At 43.4% G+C, this 26,189-nt stretch overlaps 1 protein-coding gene across 1 annotated transcript in view; it reads left to right on the top strand.

The window, feature by feature from the left end:
• Positions 1-26,189, top strand: part of ADGRD1 (adhesion G protein-coupled receptor D1) — a 717,614-nt gene that overhangs the window by 169,330 nt on the left and 522,095 nt on the right. Inside the window, exon 14 of the mRNA XM_075854444.1 lies at positions 23,250-23,267. Within this exon, the coding sequence (XP_075710559.1) occupies positions 23,250-23,267 (18 nt within the window). The remainder of the gene's footprint in view (positions 1-23,249; positions 23,268-26,189) is intronic.

Here is a 26,189-nt window from a genome sequence, read left to right as displayed (position 1 = left end):
CCCACCGAGCGCTGCTACGGGAGGGTGGCATGAAACGTCACCCCCCCCATTGGATGTGGCGGACAGCGATTCAGTGGGTGACAGTGAGGAGGATTTCTTTCACTGCGGACAGGATCCGCCAGGAGTGACGCAACCGGCACCACTACCACTTCCCGCGACTGCTGTGGAGGCACTGGTCGTTCCTACTGCCGGGGGTCCTAGTCTTGCGGCTACGGATGGTATTGAGCGGGCGTCGTCAGTCAGCTCAAGGGGCACCAACAGGACTCGGCGATCCCGCTCACGGCGGTCTTCCAGACGCCGCTCCTCCAGGCGCAGCAGGCGGCGATCGCGACGTAGACGCACTCCTTCATCCTCAAGTTCTGGATCATCGAGCTCTTGCACTGGGTCGTCCCATCACGGCAGGCGCCGCAGCCATGACGGGCGTCGCCATAGCACACGGGCGTCCGGTCGCCGAAGGTCCGCGAGCGTAAGGATGGGAGAGGTGCCTGTAGCATCCTCTGCACCTGCTCCTCCCCCACCGCCGCCTTCAACGGCTCTGGTTCCAGCGCCAGCTTCTGGACGCAGTGAGTATGATTGCCTTCGGGCTTGGGGTTCGGGGGGCACATCTGATGTTGAAATTTTGAATGTATTACGATCCCTGTTGGCGGGTGGGGTGACGGCCCTCCCCACCCCGGCACCGATGGAGGTACCAAAAACGCTAGTGGAAGCATCTACGTCTATGACCGGCCCTTCCTTACCCGCCTTCAGGGATACGTATTTTTGTGGGATCCCCCCTCTTGGGGCTCATTTATCGGATGATACCCGGGAAAAAATAGCGCGTAATGAGTATGTGGATATTTGGTCCTTGGTGTCTGTGGACTCGGCTACCGTCGACAGGGAACGTCGTTTTGAAAGAGGGGTTCCGACCAAGCCCAAGGTAGCGAGAACTTTTAATAATTGGGTGCAAGCGTTTGCGGTGTTAGGATGTGTAGTTTCCCAGAGTAACCCGGAAAAATCATTCCAACTTTTTGTGTATTTAGATACGGTTTTTAGTGCTTATAAGTCTCATGGGGGCACGGCTTGGTGGCGGTATGATGAGGAGTTTCGCAGGCGCATGTCACAAAAACCGGAGGTGGGTTGGGACACTAAGGCAACGGATGTGTGGCTCAGACTTATGATGTCGCAACGCCCCTTTCAGCCCGGGGCCCCTTCCCCACCTACATTTCCAGCCGCGGGGGCTGGGGCCCTCAATAGTAAGCGCAACGGGTCCTGCTGGCTTTTCAATGAGGGACACTGTAAATTTTACGCTTCCTGCAAGTTCAAGCATGAATGCTCATCCTGTGGCGCCGCCCACCCAGCCGTGCGGTGTAGTCGGCGCAGCACCCAAGGCCCCCGTCCCAATAGTACGGGTAGGATCGAGGACCCCAGTTCGCGTGTTAGAGATGTTGCCATGGCTAGACCGGTACCCCAAGATGGGGGAAGCCGCCTTGCTTAGGACGGGCTTTTCGTTCGGTTTCTTTATCCCTTTCGTTTTCAACTCGGCGCCCCTTTTTTCGGGAAATTTAAAATCGGCGTCTGAGTTCCCTGAGGTCGTCAGGGCCAAGGTGGAAAAGGAGGTGGAGTTGGGCCGGATGGCTGGCCCCTTCTCGGTCTTACCGTTCACTAACTTACGGGTGTCCCCTTTAGGCGTAGTTCCCAAGAAGGAGCCAGGAAAATTTCGTTTAATACACCACTTGTCATACCCCAAGGGGCGTTCGGTGAACGACGGTATAGATAAGGACCTGGCGGCAGTATCCTATGTATCTTTTGACAGGGCAGTTGAATTAGTATGCCAGGCGGGCCAGGGTGCTCTCATGGCTAAATCCGATGTGGAATCCGCGTTCAGATTGCTGCCGGTCCACCCTGATTGTTATCACTTACTCGGCTGCCAGTTGCAAGGGCAAGTGTTTTATGATATGTGCCTACCTATGGGATGCTCCATTTCCTGTTATTATTTCGAGGTTTTTAGTTCTTTCCTAGAGTGGGTTCTGAGAGACGTTACGGGTTGTAGGTACACTACACACTACTTAGACGATTTTCTTTTCGTAGGCCCCGCCAGTTCGACACGTTGCCAATCGTTGCTTGATTCGTTTCGCAGTATAGCGGGGCGATTCGGTGTTCCCCTTTCGGAAGAAAAAACTGAGGGACCTACTACGGTTTTGTCTTTTCTGGGAATCGAGATTGATTCGGTGCAGATGGTGTTTCGTTTGCCAGCGGACAAGGTCTCGAAATTGAGGTCTCACCTGTCCGCGGCTATAGCGGCCAAAAAGTTGCAGCTAAAGCAGGTTCAGTCACTATTGGGTTTGTTGGTGTTTGCAAGCAGGGTCATGCCCATGGGCCGTATTTTCTCGCGTCGGTTGTCGTTAGCCACGGTTGGGGCTCGGTCCCCTACACACCATGTGCGCATTACTGCAGGGCTGAGGAGTGACTTACAGGTGTGGGTTAATTTCATAGCTGAGTATAACGGGCGTACGTGCTGGCGTACCCCTCCGGTGTCCAGCCACGAGATTCAGTTGTTTACTGACGCCGCTGGGGGTGCTGGTTTTGGCGCTATTCTCGGTTCATCTTGGTGTGCTTCTCCCTGGCCTCCAGCGTGGCGGGATCGGGGCTGGTGCAGGAATTTGACGCTCCTCGAATTATTTCCTATCATAGTTGCGGTTGAGCTGTGGGGAGGAAGACTGTCTAATTCATCAGTGGTATTTTGGTCAGATAATGCTAGTGTGGTTCATGCTGTAAATCACTTAACCTCTTCTTCTCCCCCTGTGGTTGTGTTGCTCAGGCGTCTTGTTTTAAGATGCCTCCAACACAACATCAATTTCAGGTCCAGGCATATTCCCGGTGTTTGTAATAAGGTTGCTGATGCTTTGTCGCGTTTTAATTGGCAGGCGTTCCGTTCACTTTGCCCACAGGCGGACTCGGCAGGGGCCACCTGCCCGGACTCGTTGTGGAAGATGATGGACTTCAGTTGACCCCCCTTGTGAGAGCATCGCTCGCACCATCCACTTGGGCGGCATATGGTAAGGCGTGGAACGAGTGGCTGGAGGTGGTGGGGGAGCGGCCCTTGGGGCCGGACGCGGCTAATCTTAAGTCTTATGTGTTGTCGTACTTGAATAAATTATTTCAGCAAGGGGTTTCGGGTGCGATAGCGCAGCGGCGACTCTCGGGTTTGGCCTTCTTTTTTAAATTGCGCGAGTGGCCGGATGTTACCAAGTTCTTTTTCATAACACAGGCGTTAAAGGGATGGAAGAAGTCCGCGGTCAGGCGCGAGTCGAGGCGCCCGGTCTCTTACCCAATTTTAATAAAACTGTTACAGGAGTTGCCTGTCGTTTGTTCTTCTCCCTTTGAAGTTAAGTTGCTCACTGCGGCGTTTATATTGGCCTTTTTCGGTGCCCTACGCATTTCCGAATTGGTAGCCATGGCGGCCACCCGCCCGGGGGGCCTGTTGGCTGACGACGTGGTGGTGGCTAGTGCCGGCGTCCGTGTTCGCATACGTAGGTCCAAGACAGATACGTTTGGGAAGGGTTGTTGGATTTCTCTGCGGCCGGTACCTGGGCCGGCCTGCCCGGTTCAAGCCATTTCACAATACGCGCGGGCCAGGGTGCCCGGGGCCCAGTTCCTAGCCCACGCAGATGGCAAACCTCTTACCAGGTTCCAGTTCACGGCGGTGTTCAGGTCCGCCTTATCCAGGGCTGGTTTTCCCCCTATGGAGTTTGGTACTCACTCATTTCGGATAGGTGCTGCTACTACGGCCAGCGAGTTGGGTTTGCCCGATGGGGAGGTGCGGCGCATAGGGCGCTGGCGTTCTGAGTGTTTTGCTGGTTATATTCGCCCGGATTTGATTTTACATTAATACTATGTTTATTGCAGGTCCTCGTCCGGTTGTTTGGATTATCGGCCATTCCTATGTTTTTTGGGCTGAACGGCGGGCTTCGATACGGCCAGGAGGTCTTTCGTTGGGGATCCTGGGAGCTGATGTGCACTGGAGAGGAATTCGGGGACTAAGATGGTTGGAGGTCTTACCGGAAGTGGTAACGATTAGTAGGCAGCGGGCGGCTCCTACTGTGTTGGTGATACACGTGGGAGGGAATGACCTGTGTTCGGTGCGGTTGGGCGAGCTGATAGCGTTGATTCAGTCTGATTTAGAAAGGTTTACGTCATTCTTCTCCCAGTTGGTTTTGGTATGGTCTGAGGTGATTCCGCGGGCGGAATGGGCGGGAGCACGTGACCTTAACGCTATCGAAAGGGGGAGGCGCCTGTTGAACACCAGGGTCTCGAGGTATGTCAGAGCTGGTGGGGGGGTGGTTATTCGGCATAGGCAGCTGGAAGGGGATAATAGATGTTTGCTGTTGCCGGATGGGGTGCACCTCACGGAGATTGGGCTGGACATCTTTTTGTCCGGTATTCAGGATGGCATGGAGGAGGCTTTGTTCAGGTTGACCGGGGGTCGTGGGGGAGGAGGGGTGCGCAGTTGAGAGTGCGCATCCTCCTCGTGGCGTTATTTTGTTATAAGGAAAGTGACCTACATGCCCTGCCCTAGGCAGGCTGGCATACGGGTATGAAACGGTTAATAAGTTATGTGGAAATTGGATAATAAAGAAATAATAAATAAAGCTGTGGCCGACCCTCGAGTCAACCCACGTTAAAAGGAAATTGGTGTCGGTCTAATTATTTAAGGGTGATGGTAAACCCCCTCCCCCCTGGCCTTTGGAGGATGGTGGCATGCGCACAGTCCTGGAAGCCCTCAGGCGTATAGCCGCTGGGCTCATGACTGTGCGGCACAGCGGGGGTTAAAAGGGGGCTAACAGGCAGGACAGGGGGGGTAGAGCAGGGAGCAGGTAGCGTGTGTAAGGAATCGTAATGGTATAGGTACCCGCCTCTATGGGCGTTCCGGAGGCGGGCTGTGGGCGGGGGACCCTCCCGGCAGGGCAGAGGTTTCTTAAGGCAGCGGAGGGCGGCCATCTTTCTCTTCTGGCCGTTTGCGTGTCCCACCCTCCCTCCCTATGTTTGGGTTGTGAGGGCCTCATGGGATCGATTAAATAAAAAAAAAAAAAAAATCATCTTAATTTAAAAAAAAAAAAAAAAAAAAAGGGTGGGGGGGGAAGGAAGGGCTTAGGACAAGTTAAACGGTTAGTTTCATGAGCGGTTAGGGCGATTGGTGTTATTTTGGAATTTTGTAATGCGTGTGATGGGGATGATATGGTTCTGGCTAAGTGGTGGTGAACATGATAAAGGTTGGGGTGTTCATATGTCACAGCAGGCGTTATTTTGTTATAAGGAAAGTGACCTACATGCCCTGCCCTAGGCAGGCTGGCATACGGGTATGAAACGGTTAATAAGTTATGTGGAAATTGGATAATAAAGAAATAATAAATAAAGCTGTGGCCGACCCTCGAGTCAACCCACGTTAAAAGGAAATTGGTGTCGGTCTAATTATTTAAGGGTGATGGTAAACCCCCTCCCCCCTGGCCTTTGGAGGATGGTGGCATGCGCACAGTCGATCAAATATCCTGCGATTGATCTTTGCTGAGCTGTGACGTTCGAAGTTTGTCAGTTTCATACATATTGGAGTAGTTGGATAGGTTTTGACATCCTTCTGTATGCCTCTTTGACAGCCTTCCTTGTGCCTGTGTTGGTGGCAGAGTTAGCGTCCTAATCAATCCCCCTTTAAAACGTAAAAAGTTGTAGGCTCAGTACCATCAATGATATCAACAAGAAGTAATAGTGTTGTTATTGATATAAAGAGGAAAGCTGTAAATGCTGCTATCCCCGGCCTCCTTATAGTTTGATAGTCTGTGGGAAATAATGTTTATTCACTGCAGATGAGATGGCATCTCTTCCTAATTTCCACTTCTGACACCAATCATCATATATGGTCCTGAGGTGATGTTCTAATGTTGCCTCAGGGATTGTGCCTCACTGATACTGGGCTTCTGAGCAAGGACGAATTGTATATTCTGTATTCATTGCACTGTAATCCGAAATCTCTAACACAAACCACATGTATTCTATTCAGAATCGTTAGATGAATATATATCACAAACTTCTTGCTGCCTGGCTTCAGTTACAATAATAATGGCCCAAGTACTTGCTAAATCCAACACTGTGAACATGAATAATGTACTGTTCCTAAATCTGAATGGTACAAACAATCCCAAGACTTAATTTTGAATCCCAGCCTTCCCTATGGATTCCTTTAAACCTTCAATGTAAAGTTTTCAATAAAGCTTCTAAAGGGAGTTAGTAAGAAAAGCTATCTGCATGGTGATAGTTTGGTGCATTGAATAATCCTATATACATGGCATGTTTCTTAAATAAAACATAATGTTCTCTTGTAATCATCGGGGAAAGATAGTTTTAGCACATCATCAGCAAATGGTGAGACTGACATAATTTCTACATGGATTTAAATGGAGGTATAGTGAAATGAGAAGCAATTTTCTCATAAAGTGCTTTTCTCATTTAGATGTAACCAAGCGTGAAAATTGCTCATATTATATGTTCATAAAATACTCCAAATCAGTTTATTAAAAGTATTCATAGAGCTCTTAGACAGTTTAAAATCCAGCATACTTCTGCCATACTCTAAGTGAGAGAGCCTCAAAGGCCTGTATCCGACAAAAAACTTGGGGCTAAGTTGCAGAATTCATGTACCTGAGTTCTGTATGCCCAGTTGCACATACCAATCACTGTTTTCCTAGAGATGGACTTGCCACTGGCATCCTCACATGCAGGTTGATGCCAAAGACGAAGGATATTTGCAATTAATATTTTTTGCAGATTAAAATGTGATTCTTTCATCATCTTCATCAGCCTCATCTGTAATTTACAGGTCTAGTTATTTTTTTTTTTTACATTTGTAAATGGCTATGCATACATTTTATTCAATGTTGGATCTTATGTTGCCTGTTCCTGAAGTCACATTCCCTTCTGTTTATTCCCTGCGTTTTGCTAATCTATATTCGATAGGATAGCAAGAAGCAGGGAACATATAAAATGCCTGTGAGATCAGACTACAAAGGGCTAGTTTGTTGTCTGTAACCATGGAGACACATGGTTCTGCACAGTCGTTGTATACACAAAATAGTAGGACATTTGTAGACAAGACTATTTTCAAAATTATTTACAATAAAGCAGTAAATATATGGTTACAAAGTCGTACATATTGTTAAAATTTTAATCAACATTTGTTGGCCTAACCCTTACCTACTGGTCACATCCTTTGTTTTTAGTTTTCCTTTTGTTTAAGGACTGTGCAGTGATTTTGTGATGCTGATACATAAAGCCCAGACAATAAGACTACATTAGTTGGCCATCGGGTATGGCTTAATTCTGCTGTGACTTGCCAATTGCTCTTGGCTGCAGTTTCCCCCCAAGATTTGCTATATACTGCAGGTGGTATCACTGTATAACACAGCCTTCAGCACTTTTATCTCTATCACGTCTCTGACTATAGGTTTTCGGTTTTTCAACAATTTTTATGTCTTTTTTTCCCCTGTAATCATTTGTAGAATAAATCTACAATATTCTTACATGCAATAATATATTGTAGCAGTAGCAGGTATCAATACAAGGGCAAGTTTGTAATGTCCACCATCATTCCTCCCTTGATTTAAAGACCATGTAAAAATGGTATTATATAGAGCTCCAGAAATTGGCGACGAATGAATTAAGAATTGAGAAAGCGAATACAAAACAAGTCTCTGACTGCCTGTAAAACAGTACGACTGGGATTAAAAGGGAAGCCTTTCAGAGAGGGACATGTAATAAGTTAAAGCTTTTAAGTGATTTAGCACTAATAGCAACTGTGCACATGCCAACATTAGCATAAATTTACTCATTCCTGTTTGAGAAGATGAGAATACCAGAGACCTCTCATTTAAAAGTGGAGTTTAGTTATTCCACTTTTATTATAGTGATTTATTTTTGTGGGAGTATTGAATTATTTTGCTATTTATGAAATCAACAAGAAACCTAATGTTGTGATTAGAAAATGTTACCAAACAGACTTTCAATGATTTTTGTTTTAGCTTCAAATGATAGCAATTTTGTCAATGAATCTTTTTTTTACATTTCATTTCATTTTGTATATAAAACATTTCCATTTGAACATTAACATTCAAATGTCACATATTTGTACAATCTGAGCTTTGCTTATAGTACAGCACAGTATTTTAATACATAATATTTATTGTTCAAATACAACCCTTTATAAATGGGAGAGAGGGCTTATAAAGCTCCCAACCTCCATATCGAATTCTTGCTGGTGTTTAAGAATCATACAATGTACATTAACCCCTTAATGACCAGCCTATTTTAGACCTTAATGACCAAGCCATTTTTTACGTTTTTCCATCGTCGCATTCCAAGAGCTATAACTTTTTTATTTTTGCGTCGACATAGCTGTATAAGGTCTTGTTTTTTGCGGGACAAGTTGTACTTTTTAATAGCACCATTTTGGGGGACATATTATTTATTGATTAACTTTTATGAACTTTTTTTTGGGGGGGAATAGAAAAAAACCTGAAATTTCGCCACTCTTTTTCGCGTCTTAAATCAACGGCTGTGATATAAATAACACCATAACTTTATTCAGCGGGTTGTTACGATTGCAACAATACCAAATTTGTATAGTTTTTGTATGTTTTACTACTTTTACACAGTAAAAACGCTTTTTTTTCAAAATTATTTGTTTTTGTGTCTCCATATTTGAAGAGCCGTAACGTTTCATTTTTTCGCCGATGCGGTTGTATGAGGGCTTTTTTTTTGCGGGAAGACTTGTAGTTTTTATTGGTACCATTTTTGAGTAGATGCGACTTTTTGATCACTTTTTATAACATTTTTTTAAAGTCAGGATTCACAAAAAACAGCAATTTTTCCATAGTTTTTTATTCAATTTTTTACGGCGTTCACCGTGCGGGTTAAATAATGTTATAGATTTATAGTCGGGGTCGTTACGGACGCGGCGATACCAAATATGTGTAACTTTTTTACTTTATTTTGTTTTTTTAATAGTAAAGCATTGTGTAAGGGGAAAAGCTGGGTTTTTCATTTTTTTTCAAATTTTTTTTTTCATTAACTTTATTAAACTTTTTTTTTACTTTTTTACTTGTCCCACTAGGGGACTATAATATGCGATTCTCCGATCGCTATTGTAATACACTGCAATACTTTTGTATTGCAGTGTATTACTGCCTGTCCGTTTAAAACGGCCAGGCATCTGCTAGGTCATGCCTCCGGCATGATCTAGCAGGCATTCACTCCAGGCAGACCTGGGGGCCTTTATTAGGCCCCCGGCTGCCATTAGAGACACAGACACTCGGCGATCGTATCGCCGGGTGTCGGTGGGGGAGAGAGGGAGCTCCCTCCCTCTCTCCAAAACCACTCAGATGCGGTGCACGCTATTGCGCACCGCATCTGAAGGGTTAAACGGGTGAGATCGATACTAATATCGATCTCACCCGGCAGAGCAGGGACGCTCCCAGCCCTCAGCTGCCTCTAGCAGCTGAGAGCGGGGAGATTTGACACTCCCTGCTCTGTTTACTTTATCCTGATGCAGTGCCGTAAAAAGGCACATGCATCAGAATAAAGCCCGTTAGTGGCCGCCGTTAAAAGGCGTATTGGCGGTCACTAACGGGTTAATACATATTTAGTGACTGTTTGACAATAACAACATACTGAGTATCCATAGAAGTTCCACTGAGCAAAAATTGACCTCAATACAAATTATTTTTCACAGGAAGAAATATTGTACCCTTGAACTACCCAATACGATTTTTAAATTTAACACTAGCTAAAGAAAAAACAAGATGGTGACTGTTCTAACTATTGGCACAGATTTTCCATCATTTTTTTTTACCAGTCAGTGATTAGTGTAAATTATATGGCCACATTATTTTTATATTGCTCCAATGCATCTAAAATAAAAAATGAAACAACTTTGTAAATAGTCTTTCCTAAAAATATCAGACTGTTTTGTGCCTACAAAGGAGTACGAGAAACATAGAGGACAGTATGATTCCAGTATCAGACTACACAAGGTTTGTTTGTAGTCTGTTACTATGGAGGCACGTATATCTGCATAGGAAGTGTAGTCACAAAACAGTAGGATATTTTAATTAGGGCTTTTTGCAAAGTTGCTTCATTTAAAAAAAATTAATATACAGTATGAGTACATACCCTTTATGTCAATGTAATTGAAAGAGGCCCCCACCCACAGCTACCTCTTCAGGGCTCTGCTGCCACTACAGGCCCAACAATGGAAGCAGCCTAGCCTGGTTCTAACCAGTCTCTCCAAAGATCATTATTTCCAGTCCCTTTCTCTTTGTCACAACACCTCTCTCCTTAGGTCCACTGAAGCAACGACAGCCTCCCTTTTCTGCCTCTATTGCCACCAGCAGCAGCATGTCACTGCTATTATCTCCAGCAACACTGCATCTTGTGACAGCTCTTCACTCCCTCCAGCACAGACTTGTTACTTCCTGGTCATAGATGTATCTAGCAGATTTGTAATTAAAATATTAAATTGAAAAATCTCATAATTTTTCCATAGTAGTGTCTGCATTGGACAGAATTGAATCATTTAACTCTATGGGGGCAATTTATAAAGACTGTTGTTTTATACGGCAGTTTTAATAGTAAGAAAAGTTGGAGTAAATTGCGACACATTTATTAGAAGCCAAAAGTCCCTTAATAAATGTGGCACAACTTCTTCTAGCCCGGCTAGAGTGATGGGGAAGACTGAGGGGAGAAAAGGGGAGAATATATATTTTTTATTTCATTAAAAAAACAAATTAACTATTCAATGGGTGGGGGGGGTAAGGTGGGGGCCCAGTGCGGCCCTCTAATTTGCTATGCCCCGTAGAATGAAATCTATGCCAGCTAGAAGTTGGCATAGATCTCCATTGTAATTTTTGCCAGTTTTCTGTTGTACATTATAATAAATTTGTCGGGCCGCTGTGGCCTCACCTCTTTCCCAAGGCCACAAATGTGACGAGGGTGACGCAAAAAGGGTGGACACTCACTGTAAGCCCATGAGAAGAGCTTTCACCGCTAGCTAACTCAGAAAGGGAAATTCATATTTCATTATTGTTTTAAGGCATTACATAGTGTAAGCTAGACACGTTAATAGCTATAACCCCATCTGCCACAACAATGACAGCCAAGTGGGACCATTCTTTACTGAATAGGAAGGTGTGTTGTAACAGCAGCGGTATGAGTCACAGCCGCATGGTAACAACACAGACTCTGCACTTCATTAATGGCATACATGTGTTCCTCCAGTGTACCGACGTGCTATTATTTCGATGAGTGGCTGAACCAACTAGCACTTTCACTGCAGCTACTTTTCTGGTTAGCACGGACCAGTCTAGACATTTCTGTGTTGAGAATTATTTCCATACTTACACCACTAAAGCAAAGAGACATGTAAAATCCATGTGAGTGGGAACGCACACTAGTTGGATTTATCAGCCGTCAGGGCCAGGTACAAAGCCTTCACATTTCACACTGACAGCAGAGGCTTGAATCATTCAGGGACAATTTAAACATAGCTGTTTACAGAAGAAGGAGCTTGTAAAAGTCATCCGAATGTTCTAATGATAAATCACTGCGGGGTCGCCTTAGGATCATGCTCTGTTAGTGTGCAACACAAATCTAATGTTTAATTCTGTAAAACCACTGGAAGTATTTAACAGCAATGAACTTATTTTGTCAGGTACGTTTGTGCAAAGGAGGCAGTTGGGGCAACTTAGATAAAAGCAGGGACAGAGCAAGTATTACTAAGGCCTGGTTTACACGAGCGTGTGCGTTTTGCGCACGCAAAAAACGCTGCATTTTGCGTGCACAAAAGGCACTTAACAGCTCGTGTGTCATCACCATATGATGCGCGGCTGCGTGATTTTCGCGCAGCCGCCAACATTATGACACTCCGTTTGGATGTTTGTAAACAGAAAAGCACGTGGTGCTTCTCTGTTTTCATTCATCCTTTTCAGTGCTGTTGCGCGAATCACACTTGTCCCACGGAACTGCTTCCGTGTGACATGCGTGGTTTTCACGCACCCATTGACTTCAATGGGTGCGTGATTCGTGAACAACGGACAAATATAGGACATGTAGTGAGTTTTTCGCAGCGGACTCACGCTGCGCAAAACTCACGGACTGTCTGCACTGCCCCATAGACTAACATAGGTCCATACAACACGCGTGAAAATCACGCGCGTTGCACGGACGTAATACACGTTCGTGTAAACAAGCCCTTAACCTGTGATGCTATTCCATAAAGTGCGAAATAGCTGTATGAAGTTGGAATAAGTGGCTCTGTTCTTATAGGCTGCCATATATGCTATACACGAGCACTTAAATGTGCATAGTTGGCCACTGGGGCATACAGTTACAACTTGCAAGTCTCTGCCCACTATTCTAAAATAAGGGCTCACCCCCTTGTTTTTTTCCCAGGGATATGTGATAATGGTGCACTATGTAAAAACCTTTTCTTATAAATAAGCAAAGCTGTGTGCACGAGCCCTGTAGGCTTCACAGAGAATCCCTACAGGTACATATTACAGAGGAGTGGGCCTCCATATGGTGCCTCTCTGAGGCTCTGTATTCTCCTAGAGAAGAATGCTTTCAATATTCATAATATTATATTCATATGATTTGTACGGAACCCATAAGAGAAAACCTCTGTGTGCCTCTATAAAATCGGAAGCTCACAAAGGTATGGTATGGGCCTGTAGAAGGCTATAGAAATGTTATTAATAGAGCCCTTTTTTGGTTGCTCCCAGATGAAACTCCGGACACAAAGTCCATAATCCATTATCTAGACCTGGGAAAGCTAGAGGCGAATCTGAATATGTGTCTTTGTCATTTTACTGGACGTGAAGAGAATTATATAATCGAATGATATAATTATAAATGTACAGTATGTATATATATATATAAAAAGTAGTAAAGTAGAGAGTAATTTCTACTTTTAGCCTGTAGATGTGAGTTTTTGATCTACCGTTTAAAGGTTTTGGAACACTTATATGTTAGTGGTTGTCTGGAGTTTAAAAAGTTTCCAGCTGCAATCTTTATTCCTTCATTCATTTTCAGATGCCCTGATATTCAGTTTACAACCTGCTCTTAGTTTCATACTTTTCTTCTGTCAGCATGTCCCTTCCAGTAATACACACTGGATGTGAGGTCTATGTGTCAAGTATGCTGCTGCCTGGGCCGGCGTCAGCACCCGCAAACCCGGGCAAGTGCCAGGGCCCACTACCCTTGGGGGGGCCCACTCGGCCGCCGGGTGCTGTCACTGCCGTCGTCACATCAACACTGTCCATATATGGACAGTGACGTCAGGAGGAGGGAAGGAGTCCCAGCCAGAGCGCTAGTGGCTCTGCTTCGGGACTCAGTCTCTGCAGAAGCCCCTGACATCACGGTTCATATATGGACAGTGATGTCAGAGGGAGAGAAGGAGTCCCAGGCAGGGCGCTACAAGAGGCTCTGCTCCGGGTCTCCGTTTCTGGGGAGGCCCCTGACATCACTGTCCGTATATGGACAGTGATGTCAGGAGGAGAGGAGTCCCAGACAAAGTGCTAGCGGCTCTGCCCTGGGACTCCGTCTCTGGGGAAGCCCCTGACATTCCTGTCAATATATGGACAGTGTTGTCAGGAGCAGAGCAGTGTAGTAGCACTCTGCCCTGTCCTTTGGTTCTGGGCTTACCCCTGACATCACTAGCCGTATATGGACAGTGATGTCAGGGGCTTTCCCAGAGCTGGAGTACCAGGCAGAGCCTTTACTAACACTCTGCCCAGGACTTCAGCTCTGCTCCGGACATCACTATCCATATATGGACAGTGATGTCAGGAGCAGAGCAGGAGTCCCAGGCAGAGTGCTAGTAGTGATCTGCATGGGACTATGGCTTCGGGGTTGCCCCTGACAACACTGTCCATATATGGACAGTGACGTCTGGGGCTTCTCCTGAAGTGGAATTTCCGATGCTCTGGATGGGGATTCCACTCCTAGAGGGAACACCAAATCGCTACCTACAGGAGGGGGGCCTGTGTGGCACTATCAGGGAGGAGGAGGCTGTGTGGCACTACCTGGGATGGGGGCTGTGTGGCACTACCTGGGAGGTGGGGGCTTTGTGGCACTACCTGGGAAGTGGAGGCTGTATAGGCACTACCTGGAAGGGGGGGGGGGGGACTGTGTGCCACTACTTTGGAGGGGGCTGTGTGGCACTACAAGGGAGGGGGGCTGTGTGACACTATCTACAAAGGTTACTAAACTGGGGGCCTAACTTCTATATGGGGGCATAAAAGTGCCTAACATCTATATGGGGGCACAAAGTGACGTTTTCGGCCATTTTACTGTTGTCGTGAGTTCCTTCGCAAATGGACCTTCTAAGTCTGTGTCGCCCAAGGGTCCACATAAACCTGGAGCCGGCCCTGGCTGCTGCGTTCACTCGCTCTCATGTATCCCTACAGCTTTCTATCTACACTAGCCTCTGCTCTCCTCCCTATCTGCACTCTGATACTGACAGCTTGTGTGATCTGCCCTCCCTAAAGACTTAGATGCTTACCCCCATCCACTCTCTGATCTGCCACTTACAACTTCCTCCCACTTTCTGGGAGAGCAGATTGCATCAGCCCATCAGGAGAAGTGACTGACGGATTTGAGTTAGAAGGAGTAGCACGGCCAGTTATCTAAAGGAGCTGCTCAAACTCTACAGTAGCAAAATGGTAGGACATTTTTTAGAAAGATTATTTAGAAAGTTGCTTAACTTTGCATTTAGGAAGCAAATGAACAATTAAAAAAAAAACTTCAGTGCAAAGGTGTCCCTTTAAATAGTCTTTAAACAATGCCCTTTACTACTCGTGCAACTATTGTCTTTTTTATTCCTCCTATGTAGATAACATAAAAGGACAATAATTTAGGATGTTGGTTATTGGTTTAGTATGTTTATTTAAAACATTGACTTTGCAGGATTATCCTATAAAACCATGAGAAAATATACTTGCTGTGTTTGAAAGAACTCCAGGTTTTGTTTTTTTGGGGAGAAAGTAGTAGAAATGTCAAAATTCTTCCAAATAATAGCATGATTTATATAATAATGTAACTTTTACTCCATGTTAACATTTTCATCCCATCATCGTTAGTAGTCAGGGACATAAATTATGCATTTCTTTAAATAGACAAGAAGTTGTAACTTGACTGAGCAATTGAAGTTGGAAAAATTATTGATTACAATTTCTGAAGAATATTTATTTGCACTTGAACAATGTTGCTGCATGTAAACCTTTTTTAAATCAGTGTAAAGAGAAATGTTTGCAAACCTCTGCTGTACTAAGAATATCGATTTATTAAACGTAACATGTGTAACTGACTGAACAGACATCTTTTATTTTTTTTATTTTTTTATATATTCTGAATAAAACACACACGAATAGAATGAATTATCCAATTTAAATTTTTAGCTCACTTTTATACATCTGAAATGTCATTGAGAGCTGGGAAGTGCACTGATTGCTTGAATGAAGGACCTTCAGCACTTCATTACTCTTTGGATTATAGCTCAGTTGCCTTCAGGTCTCTAAAAAGCATTGATGGATTGTCCAATTAAATTATTGGGTCTTTTTAATGTTCATAAATAAGTGCAGACGACCCCTTCATTCTAGTGATCGCAGGGGTCTCAGCTCTTAGACTTCCGCTTCCACTGATGACATCTTGTCATCTTCCAATAAGAGGTCAAACGATCTGTAAAAGTATACCCTCACTTTAAGCTCTATGTATTATTTCATGGTGCCCATCCATTTGTACTAATACTGCACTAATACTCAGTTGGAATGCCCTTATTAACGTCCGTAAGTTGTTGTAGGGCATATGAAAAGGGTTTTCCAGAAGGAACACACCGTTTGACCAGCCGCACGGGTGTGTAAATCACTACTTCACACACCTTAACCTTTTCTTCTGGTAGTGTGACAATTCTGGTGACCTGTTTTACAACATGTCTGAAATAAAGGCCTACCCAGGATGAATATTCTGAATATTTGGCTATAGTGACAGTAAACGATCATGTATAAATAACAAAAAATAGCAGATGACGATGCAGTTTTAAAGTTGTTTGAAACAGATGTTGACAGATGAACAATGAAATCAATCATCTGTCCATTGTGGATATTAGACATTCAGGGTATGTTCGCACAAAGCGTATACACTGCAACATTTCCAGAGTATTACAGAAACAGCAAAGTGGATGAGATTTGAACAAATCTCAGCCACACGATGCGTACAAAATTTGCAGAAAAGAAGTGTGGATTCTCAATCTACAGCATGTCAATTTGACTTGCAAAAATTTGTTTGGAAATTCTGCAGTGCTTATGCTACGTGTGAACATACCCTTAAAGGTATTAGAATTAAAAAAGCATACCATAAAACCTATGAAGATTTCAGCCCATTATTTGTGAACTCTAGTTATTGTATATGAAATGCTTTGAAGAGTCTTTTAATGTACGGCAAATTATATTACTAGAAATCAAAAGATTAGAGGGGGAAAAAAGGCTCTACAACCATGATCAAAATGAAATTTATTTTTTGCTGCTTTGCTGCTTTCTACATTATCACTTAAAAATATACCAGTTTTTTTCTGACTTTTGTCTGCCCATGCCCTGTCTTTAGCTCTCAAAAGGAGATAATAAAAAAGTCCCTTATCCTTAACCAAGATTTAGTAGTGTGCCTACCTGTGAGTAATACAATTCAGGTATCTGTATTGAATGAAATTCTTGGGCAATTAATCTTGTTCATTATGGAGATAAGGATGACAAAATAATTGTATTATGAGTGTTAGATGGCATTTGCGGCGATTACTACTTGAAAGTTTATGCGTGGGGTCAATATAAAACTAGTGTTTATTAGCCATGATGTGAGGGACATTTTCCATGGTATCTTAAAACTATGATGTGACCATGATGGAATTGCTCAATAAATAAAAATATTTAATGAGCTTGAATGACCTACCACTGTTTTCCTATTTGAAAATGTTTTACAAAGACATGCAAAGTATAAGTGTTCTAGCAGGAATTGAAGAAATGAACATTAGCGACTGTTAGAACATAAAGTAGAAAGTTTTTCTACGGCACATTTTAGAGGACTAGAACATTAGGTTTTTCAAGGTGAAACAGAAAGCAATTGTCTGAGCTGTTGCTAATACACAAAGATTACATATGAAATAATCAAATTTATATAAAAAAAAAAAGCTTGCTCTTTATTGTAATACTATTTCATCAAATAGTGATATTATTTAAAAGCATTGGGGGAAATTTATCAAAGCTAGTGCAAGGGAAAAGTGAAGGAGTTATCTATAGCAACCAATCAGATTCCAGTTCTCATTGTTAAGAGGTCCTTTGGAAAATGAAAGCAGTGACCTGGTTGGTTGCTTTGGACCCCCTCCATTTTTCTTCTGCACTACTTTTGTTAAATAAATATCCACTATTGTGGTTATCATGCTTTCCTCAGAGCTTTCTTTTCTAAATCGCACTGGAAAATTACACATGGACTTCAACAACGCCAGTATGTCTCTGTCTGAGACAGTTGTGATTAACTAGCCCCACAATTTGGAATTTACAAGGTGTAGAAATTACCAATGAAATTATTCACCTTCAATGGCTCCTTTACCACGTCTACTCATTTATCCTCTTTGCATAATAAATACTACATTGTATGACTCTTTGTGGCTGTGTAGTCTCTGGACTGTTCGAAGTGTTCAAGAAAAATACAAGTTTTTGAAATTTTAACCCCTTAATGACCGGGCCTGTTTGGGCCTTAATGACCAAGCCAGATTTGTTAAATCTGGTATGTGTGACTTTATCAGAGAATAACTCTGCGAAAGTTTTGAATATCCAAGTAATTCTGGCATTGTTTTTTCATCACATGTTGTACTTTATTTTAGTGGTAAAAGTAGACTGATACGATTTGCGGAAATCAATAAAAAAAATAGAAAAAATGAAGAAATTTTGTAAAAATTATCATTTTTCCCTATTTTTAACGGCAATATGTCACATATGTACGTACATATAGCACAATTTTTTTAATTAAATATATATTTCCATCTCTTTACTCTATTTTGGCAGCACTTTTGAAAAAAAAATATTTTTTTTGAGCAATTTAGAAGACTTACAAGTTTAGTATTCATTTTATACATTTTGAAGTACATTTGGTTTTCCTGCACCAAGTCAGGTTTCCAGAGGCTCATAGGTGTCAGAATGGTGGAAACCCCCACAAGTGACCCCATTTTGCAAACTACACCCCTTAAGGTATTTATTAAGGGGTGTTGTAAGTATTTTGACCCCACAGTTTTTTTGTAAGAATTCATGCAAAGCAGGCGTAAAAAAATATAATCTCACTTTTTTCATAAAAGTATCACTTTGAAGACCGATTTCTTTGTAAAGCGACCATGAGAATGAAGAAAAACACCCCAAAATCTATCACCCTGTTTCTCCTGTTTTCAAAAATGCCCACATTGTGACCCTATTGCATTGCCTGGACACACGGCAGGGCCCGAAAGGAAGGGAGCACCCGGAGGCTTTCAGGACTCATATTTTGCTTGAAAATGTTTTAGGCCCCACTGTATATTTGGAGAGGTTTTGAACTACCAGAACGATAGAAACTCCCCATAAACGACCCCATTTGGAAAACTAGACCACTTAAGGTATTTATCTAGGGGTGTACTGAGTATTTTGACCCCACAGTTTTTTGCTAAATTTAATGCATAGCAGGTGAAAAAAAATAAAAAATCACTTTTTCCATAAAAGTATCACTTTGAAGACCGATTTCTGTGTAAAGCGACCATAAGAATGAAGAAACACACCCCAAAATCAATCACCCTGTTTCTCCTGTTTTCAAAAATGCCCCCATTGTGACTCTAATGCATTGCTTGGACACACAGCAGGGCTTGAAAGGAAGGGAGCACCCGGAGGCTTTCAGGACTCATATTTTGCTTGAAAATGTTTTAGGCCCCACTGTATATTTGGAGAGGTTTTGAACTACCAGAACGATAGAAACTACCCATAAACGACCCCATTTAGAAAACTAGACCCCCTTAAGGTATTTATCTAGGGGTGTAGTGAGTATTTTTACCCCACCGTTTTTTGCTAAATTTAATGCATAGCAGGTGAAAAAAAATAAAAAATCACTTCTTCCATAAAAGTATCACTTTGAGTACCGATTTCTGTGTAAAGCGACCATAAGAATGAAGAAGCACACGCCAAAATCTATCACCCTGTTTCTCCTGTTTTCAAAAATGCCCCCATTGTGACCCTAATGTGTTGCCTGGACACACAGCAGGGCCCCGAAAGAAAGGGAGCACCCGGAGGCTTTCAGGACTCCTATTTTGCTTGAAAATGTTTTAAGCCCCACTGTATATTTGGAGAGGTTTTGAACTACCAGAATGATAGAAACTCCCTATAAATGACCCCATTTAGAAAACTAGACCCCTTAAGGTATTTATCTAGGGGTATAGTAAGTATTTTTACCCCACAGTTTTTTGCTAAATTTAATGCATAGCAGGTGAAAAAAAATTAAACTTCACTTTTTTCATAAAAGTATCAGTTTGAAGACCGATTTCTTTGTAAAGCGAACATGAAAATGAAGAAACACACCCCAAAATCTATCACCCGGTTTCTCCTGTTTTCAAAAATACTCTCATTGTTGCCCCAATCTGCTTATTAGACGTGTGGCTGGGCCAAAAAGAGAGGGAGCACCCTTTGGCTTTCAGGGCACAATTGAATAAATTCTAGGCCCCATATCATGCATTTAGAGGCATTGAGCAGCCTGAGCAAAAAAAAAAACCACGCAGAAATGACCCCATTTTAAAAATGAAACCCCTAAAGGTATTCATCTAGTGGTGTAGTGGGCATGCGGACCAAAAAATTTTTAAAGGAGGAAATAATGGGTATCATTTCAGACACTATGGGTATATAATGTTTTCTTCAAATTCTTATTTCGTTTCCAGATAAAATAGAGGAGACGTGGTAGAAGGTTATTTTGTTAGAAATATGCCACATTAATAAATTTGTGCGGCATACAGAAGAGAAGTGAAGCCGTGTATTCATAACGGATACATGTCGCTATAGACGTATTTGCCTGTACTTATGACTATGTCTTGCTGAAGAAGCAGTTGGTGCCATTATGATGTCATTGTGGACAGAATTCTGTCCTAATATAAAATCAGTTAGAGAGGAAAAAAGAAACTGTACTGGAGTGACGGGCAATATCTTCAAACAAATGGAGGAAAATGTATCCAACTATGTTGCAAACTCGAGTCATGACAAGGTTTTTTTTTTTCAGTGACTGGTTGTACAACGTCTCTTTAGCTCCATCAATCCTTATGAGGGACGAATGTGCCAAGTGACGCGGTACGCCATAACAGGCCCCTGCCCGGCAAGGTAGAAACCGCTATGTGCACAAAACAACCAATCACCTACAGAATATATAAAGGGACAATGTCCAAAACCATCTATAGGAACAGTAAAGGATCACTAATCCCCAAAATGATGTCAGTATTTCCAGAAGAACCGTAACAAAGCCCATGGTGTATTGATAAGGAACAGCTCGATTATTAGAGATCCTCCAAAAAAAAAATATCATGCCCGTATCACGGTACAGAATTAGGAATGTAACAGCTGTATGTGGCAGGACACAGTGATAAGAAAAAGGAAATACATCCCCAATTTATTCTTGTAACCATTGCTAAAATGCACGACTTCCACTAATTCAGGGGCAGCACGGGCCACAGGTGTTGGATTTATCTACTAATAAATGCAATGCCCACATTTATTTTTAATTTCAAGAACACTTGTGGGGTCCATGTTCTGAATAGACAGATGTTGGCTCCTGCACAATAAACAGTATTAATTTGTGAGTGATCAAGTCCTGGATTTAATTGTCCAAGAAATGTATAAAAAAAATCAAAAAAGGGGAAAATTAGTTTTACAGTCTGAAATAAATAATTTACTACCTCCCCGTGAGAATCCCTCCCTCCCTTGGAAAGCTCAGAAACGAAAAATAAAATATGAATAAATGAAATTGACTCCCTAAAAAGAATCCCCCCCCCACCCCACCCTTTTTGGTGTTCCCTAAATTATAGATAAAATTAATAATTAGAAACGGTGTGGTAGGTCTCAAAACAGGGGTAGTTGCACAGGCCTGGATTTGAAGGGCACATGGGGCAGTAAAACCGGGTATCCCTCCTCCTTCCGTGTTTACTGCACACCCGGCATCTCCTTTGGGGGTATTCCTTACTCTCAGTGGCAGGGACGGGGTGAAGGAAGTGGCGCTCAGTGAGCCTTTTGACATTATCTGACTCAAAGGAGTCTCCAGGTGCGGGGGAGTCAAACAGGAGGTGTTCTATAATTTTCTCCTGATACTGGAGGAAACTGAGCGTTCCCTGGGTCTTGTACAGCACATAGCTGTTGTAAGTGGCCATCTGGATAAGGTAGATCGCTACCTTTTTATACCAGGCCCTAGTTTTGCGTTTGACCAGGTACGGTTGTAGGACCTGGTCAGATAGATCGACTTCCCCCATGAACTTGTTATAGTCCACCACGCAGACCGGTTTCCTCTTATCAGAGGTAGCGCCCCTCTCTCTCACTGCCACTGTGGTGTCCTCGTGCACGGTGGAGAGCATGTACACGTCCTTTTTGTCACTCCATTTGATTGCGAGCAACTGGTCACTGGTGAATGAGAGTGACGCACCCCTTACTAGTCGCCTGGACACCAGTTGTTGAGGGAAGCCGACTTTATTTTTTCGTACCGTCCCACAGGCCCCTGTACTCGCAGCATGGAGGGACTTATACAGGGGGACACTGGTGTATTAATTGTCGGTGTACACATGGTACCCTTTCTGTAGGAATGGCACCATGAGTTCCCAGACAATTTTCCCACTAATGCCAATATCCTCTGGGCATCCTGGGGGATTAAGGTGGCGGTCCCTGCCCTCATATATAAAAAAGGCACAGGTGTAGCCCGTTGTGCTCTCGCACACCTTATAGAGTTTCACTCCGTATCAGGCTCTTTTGGAGGGGATGTATTGGCGAAATGATAGACGGCCCTTAAAGGACATAAGGGACTCTCCTACCGCTATTTTTTGGCCTGGGGTGTACAAATTTAGAAAAGACTCAGATAGGAGGGAGATGAGGGGTCTCAACTTGTTGAGGCGATCATGGCCTGGGTTACTTCTTGGGGGGATTTGGGAGTTGTCCGAGAAGTGCATGAAGCGCATTAGCGTCTCATAGCGCGTTCGGGTCATGACAGCAGCAAATACAGGGGTGCTATGGATAGCGCTAGTAGCCCAGTAAGAGCGGATAGAAGGTTTTTTTACTATCCCCATATTTAGTGTAATTCCCCAAAAATTTTTTAATTCACAGACGGTTGTGGGGATCCATCCTCTGGAATAGTAAGAACTGGGATTTTGGGTGACAAATTGCCTGGCGTATAAATTCGTCTGCTTGACGATTAGTTCCAGGACCTGATCGCCTATAAACAAATTAAAAAAATTATAGGGGGTAAAATTTGTGACATCAGAGTTGATGCCTGGAGTCGCTGTAAATGGCGGAATTTGGGGGGAGAAAGAAACTGCAGGATCCCACATTGCGGGAGGGACTGCAGTACTGGGCCCGGCTCCTGACGCTTCACCGGTGACCGCTGCGTCCACCACCATAGGGCTGGGGGGTCCAGTGGCAGAAGCAGAACTTGTGTCGCTTTCTGAGCCAAGTTCTGCTTCTGACGCAGTGTCCGTATCACTGCCGGAACCGCTAGAGCATAGCATGGCATATGCCTGCTCTGCAGAGAACATTCTGCGTCTTCTGCGGTTCATTATTTTCTAACACTAAACTAACAAGTAATTTTTTTTTTTTTTGTATTTTAAATTTTTTTTGTATTTTTTTTTTTTATATATAATATAGACACAACACTAACAAAAAAAATAAAAAAATACAGTAAACCGCAGTTAATTACAGCAACTAAAACTAATTCAGCGAAAAAAAAAAAGAATTACGGAGATAACAAGTAATTACCGGTAATCTGGCGTGATTACGGGTAATCTGGGGTTATTACGGGTAATCTGGGGTAATTACGGACAATATCGGAACACTGGCGAGTAAGTATGTGGTGTATTTTACAGTATAATACAGCACAAGATTTCTATAGTATTTCTCTCTCTCCTCTCACAGATCAACTACAGTGAGAGGAGGGAGGGAAAGAGCACAAATCCTGTGCTGTATTGTGTAAATATGGGACTATGGTATATCACAGTGACCATCTGATCAGGGACCAATTATCAGGGTCCCTGATCAGTTTCTATTTACAGGCAGAATAGCTGCCTTAGACTCACAGCACATGCGTGCGCCATTTTTCTTTTTTTTCCCGGCAGTTAGGGACGGGGGACACGATCGGTGGCAGCAGGGGGCCTAAGAAGCAGTTTTTTTTATCTCCTCTCACCAAACATACATGGTGAGAGGAGATAAAATCATCATTTGCATCGGCACATTTATTGTAACGGCGGTCGCCGGTATTCGTTGAATACCGGCGATCGCCGGTATGGGGACCGCAAACAGCGGTCCCCAGTCACTACTCCAAGGCCTCAGCTACCTCCGGCAGCTGAGAGCAGGGAGCTAAATCTCCCCCCGGCGGCGCTATTTTATTCCGATGCCGCGACGTAAAAAGTCTATGGCATCGGAATAAAGCCCGTTAGTGACCGACGTAGAAACACGATGGGCCGGTCACTAACGGGTTAAGTGAAAGGTAATTATTATTTTCTAAGAGGTTTTGGCTTGAGGCTTACCTAATGCTTTGGGAGTTAAATAAGATTAATTTCTTGTCTGTGAAACTTATTTCCATGGCCAAAAGCTGAATGCTAGTGTCAAGACAATGTGAAAGAAGTATTCATGTAAATAACATTGGTTCAAGTATAAAAGATTTCTTTAGGAAAATATAACTATATGCAGTCATGTAATAAGGTTACTCACTTTAAAACAGTACCGGAACATATAAGTATAAAGGTTCATTTTAAACCATCATCTCCTTTGAAACTGCTGGCTCCTTGCAGTTTTTTCTGCTAAGTGCAAATATTGCAGAGAAAATCTATGGTGTACATAGGGCAGCACTGTCCAGCTGCCTCTCTGAGGGGGCGGCGGAAGCGCCAGTAAAACCAGCCGCCACCACCCCGCCTGCACTAATTGTACCTGCGTCTATAGGACGCAGATACAATTTCATGCATAAGCGCTGAATGACTTGCCCCGCCAATCGGCACCTTTCAACGACGCTATCGGCACGATGACATCATCGCGCCGCTTCCATTGTTGAAAGGCGCTGATTGGCGGGGCAAGTCATTCTGCCCTGCCAATCAGTGCTGTCGTTCAGCCCCAGCAGACCCGCTCAGAAGAGAGCAGGCCTGCATTGAGACAGGGCGGTGTGGGAACGTGATCAACGTATGTCAAGTTTTTTTCCACTTAAAATTGTGAGTGGCATTATCTACGGGGGGAGGAAAGCTATATATGGGGCACAATATACAGGGGAGGCTATATGAGGGACACTATCTACAGGGAGAGCTGTATGTGGAGCACTATCGACAGGGGGGAGATATGTAAGGCACAATCTACAGGGGAGGCTACTATATGTTGGACGCTATATACAAAGGGGCTATGTGTGGGGCACTACACCACGTTCCAAATTATTATGCAAATGTTATTTTTCGCTGATTTTCCTAAATAGTCGATGCAAATGATAGTTAGAAAGTCTTCAAGCCATCAACCGTTGGAGTATAATGCGAATTTTATTGAACAAATCTCCTAATGATAACAGATTTTTTTTTAGAAGTAAAAAACTCAAAATGCACTGTTTCAAATTATTATGCACAACAGAGATCAAAACATTTTAAAGATTGTAAAGAGAACTAAAATGGTAATTTGTTGAATTTGCAGCATCAGGAGGTCATATTTACAGAAATCAAAAGCTCTTTCAACCAAAAAAAACTTAACAGGCCAAGTTACATGTTAACATAGGACCCCTTCTTTGATATCACCTTCACATTTCTTGCATCCATTGAATTTGTGAGTATTTGGACAGTTTCTGCTTGAATATCTTTGCAGGATGTCAGAATAGCCTCCCAGAGCTTCTGTTTTGATGTGAACTGTCTCCCACCCTCATAGATATTTTGCTTGAGGATGCTCCAAATGTTCTCAATAGGGTTGAGGTCAGGGGAACATGGGGACCACACCATGAGTTTCCCTCCTTTTATGCCCATAGCAGCCAATGACACAGAGGTATTCTTTGCAGCATGAGATCGTGCATTGTCATGCATGAATATAATTTTGCTATAGAAGGCACGGTTCTTCTTTTTGTACCACGGAAGAAAGTGGTCAGTCATAAACTCTACGTACTTTGCAGAGGTCATTTTCACACCGTCAGGGACCCTAAAGGGGCCTACCAGCTCTCTCCCCATGATTCCAGCCCAAAACATGACTCCGCCACCTCCTTGCTGACGTCGCAGCCTTGTTGGGACATGGTGGCCATTCACCAACCATCCACTACTCCATCCATCTGGACCATCCAGGGTTGCACGGCACTCATCAGTAAACAACACGGTTTGAAAATGAGTCTTCATGTATTTCTGAGCCCACTGCAACCGTTTCTGCTTGTGAGAATTGTTTAGGGGTGGCCGAATAATAGCTTTATGCACACCTGCAAACCTCTGGAGGATCCTACACCTTGAGGTTCGCAGGACTCCAGAGGCACCAGCGGCTTCAAATACCTGTTTGCTGCTTTGCAATGGCATTTTAGCAGCTGCTCTCCTAATCCTATTAATTTGTCTGGCAGAAACCTTCCTCATTATGCCTTTATCTGAACGAACCCGTCTGTGCTCTGAATCAGCCACAAATCTTTTCAAGGACGATGATCACGCTTAAGTTTTCTTGAAATATCCAATGTTTTCATACCTTGTCCAAGGTATTGCACTATTTCACGCTTTTCGGCAGCAGAAAGATCCTTTTTCTTTCCCATATTGCTTGAAACCTGTGGCCTGCTTAATAATGTGGAACGTCCTTCTTAAGTAGTTTTCCTTTGATTGGGCACACCTGGCAAATTAATTATCACAGGTGTCTGAGATTGATTACAGTGATCCAAAGAGCCCTAAGACA

The sequence above is a fragment of the Rhinoderma darwinii genome, chromosome 1, assembly GCF_050947455.1.
Source record: "Rhinoderma darwinii isolate aRhiDar2 chromosome 1, aRhiDar2.hap1, whole genome shotgun sequence".
Lineage (NCBI taxonomy): Eukaryota > Metazoa > Chordata > Amphibia > Anura > Rhinodermatidae > Rhinoderma > Rhinoderma darwinii.
The sequence above is the reverse complement of the archived record's forward strand: the minus strand, read 5'-3'. Positions and strand labels throughout refer to the sequence as shown.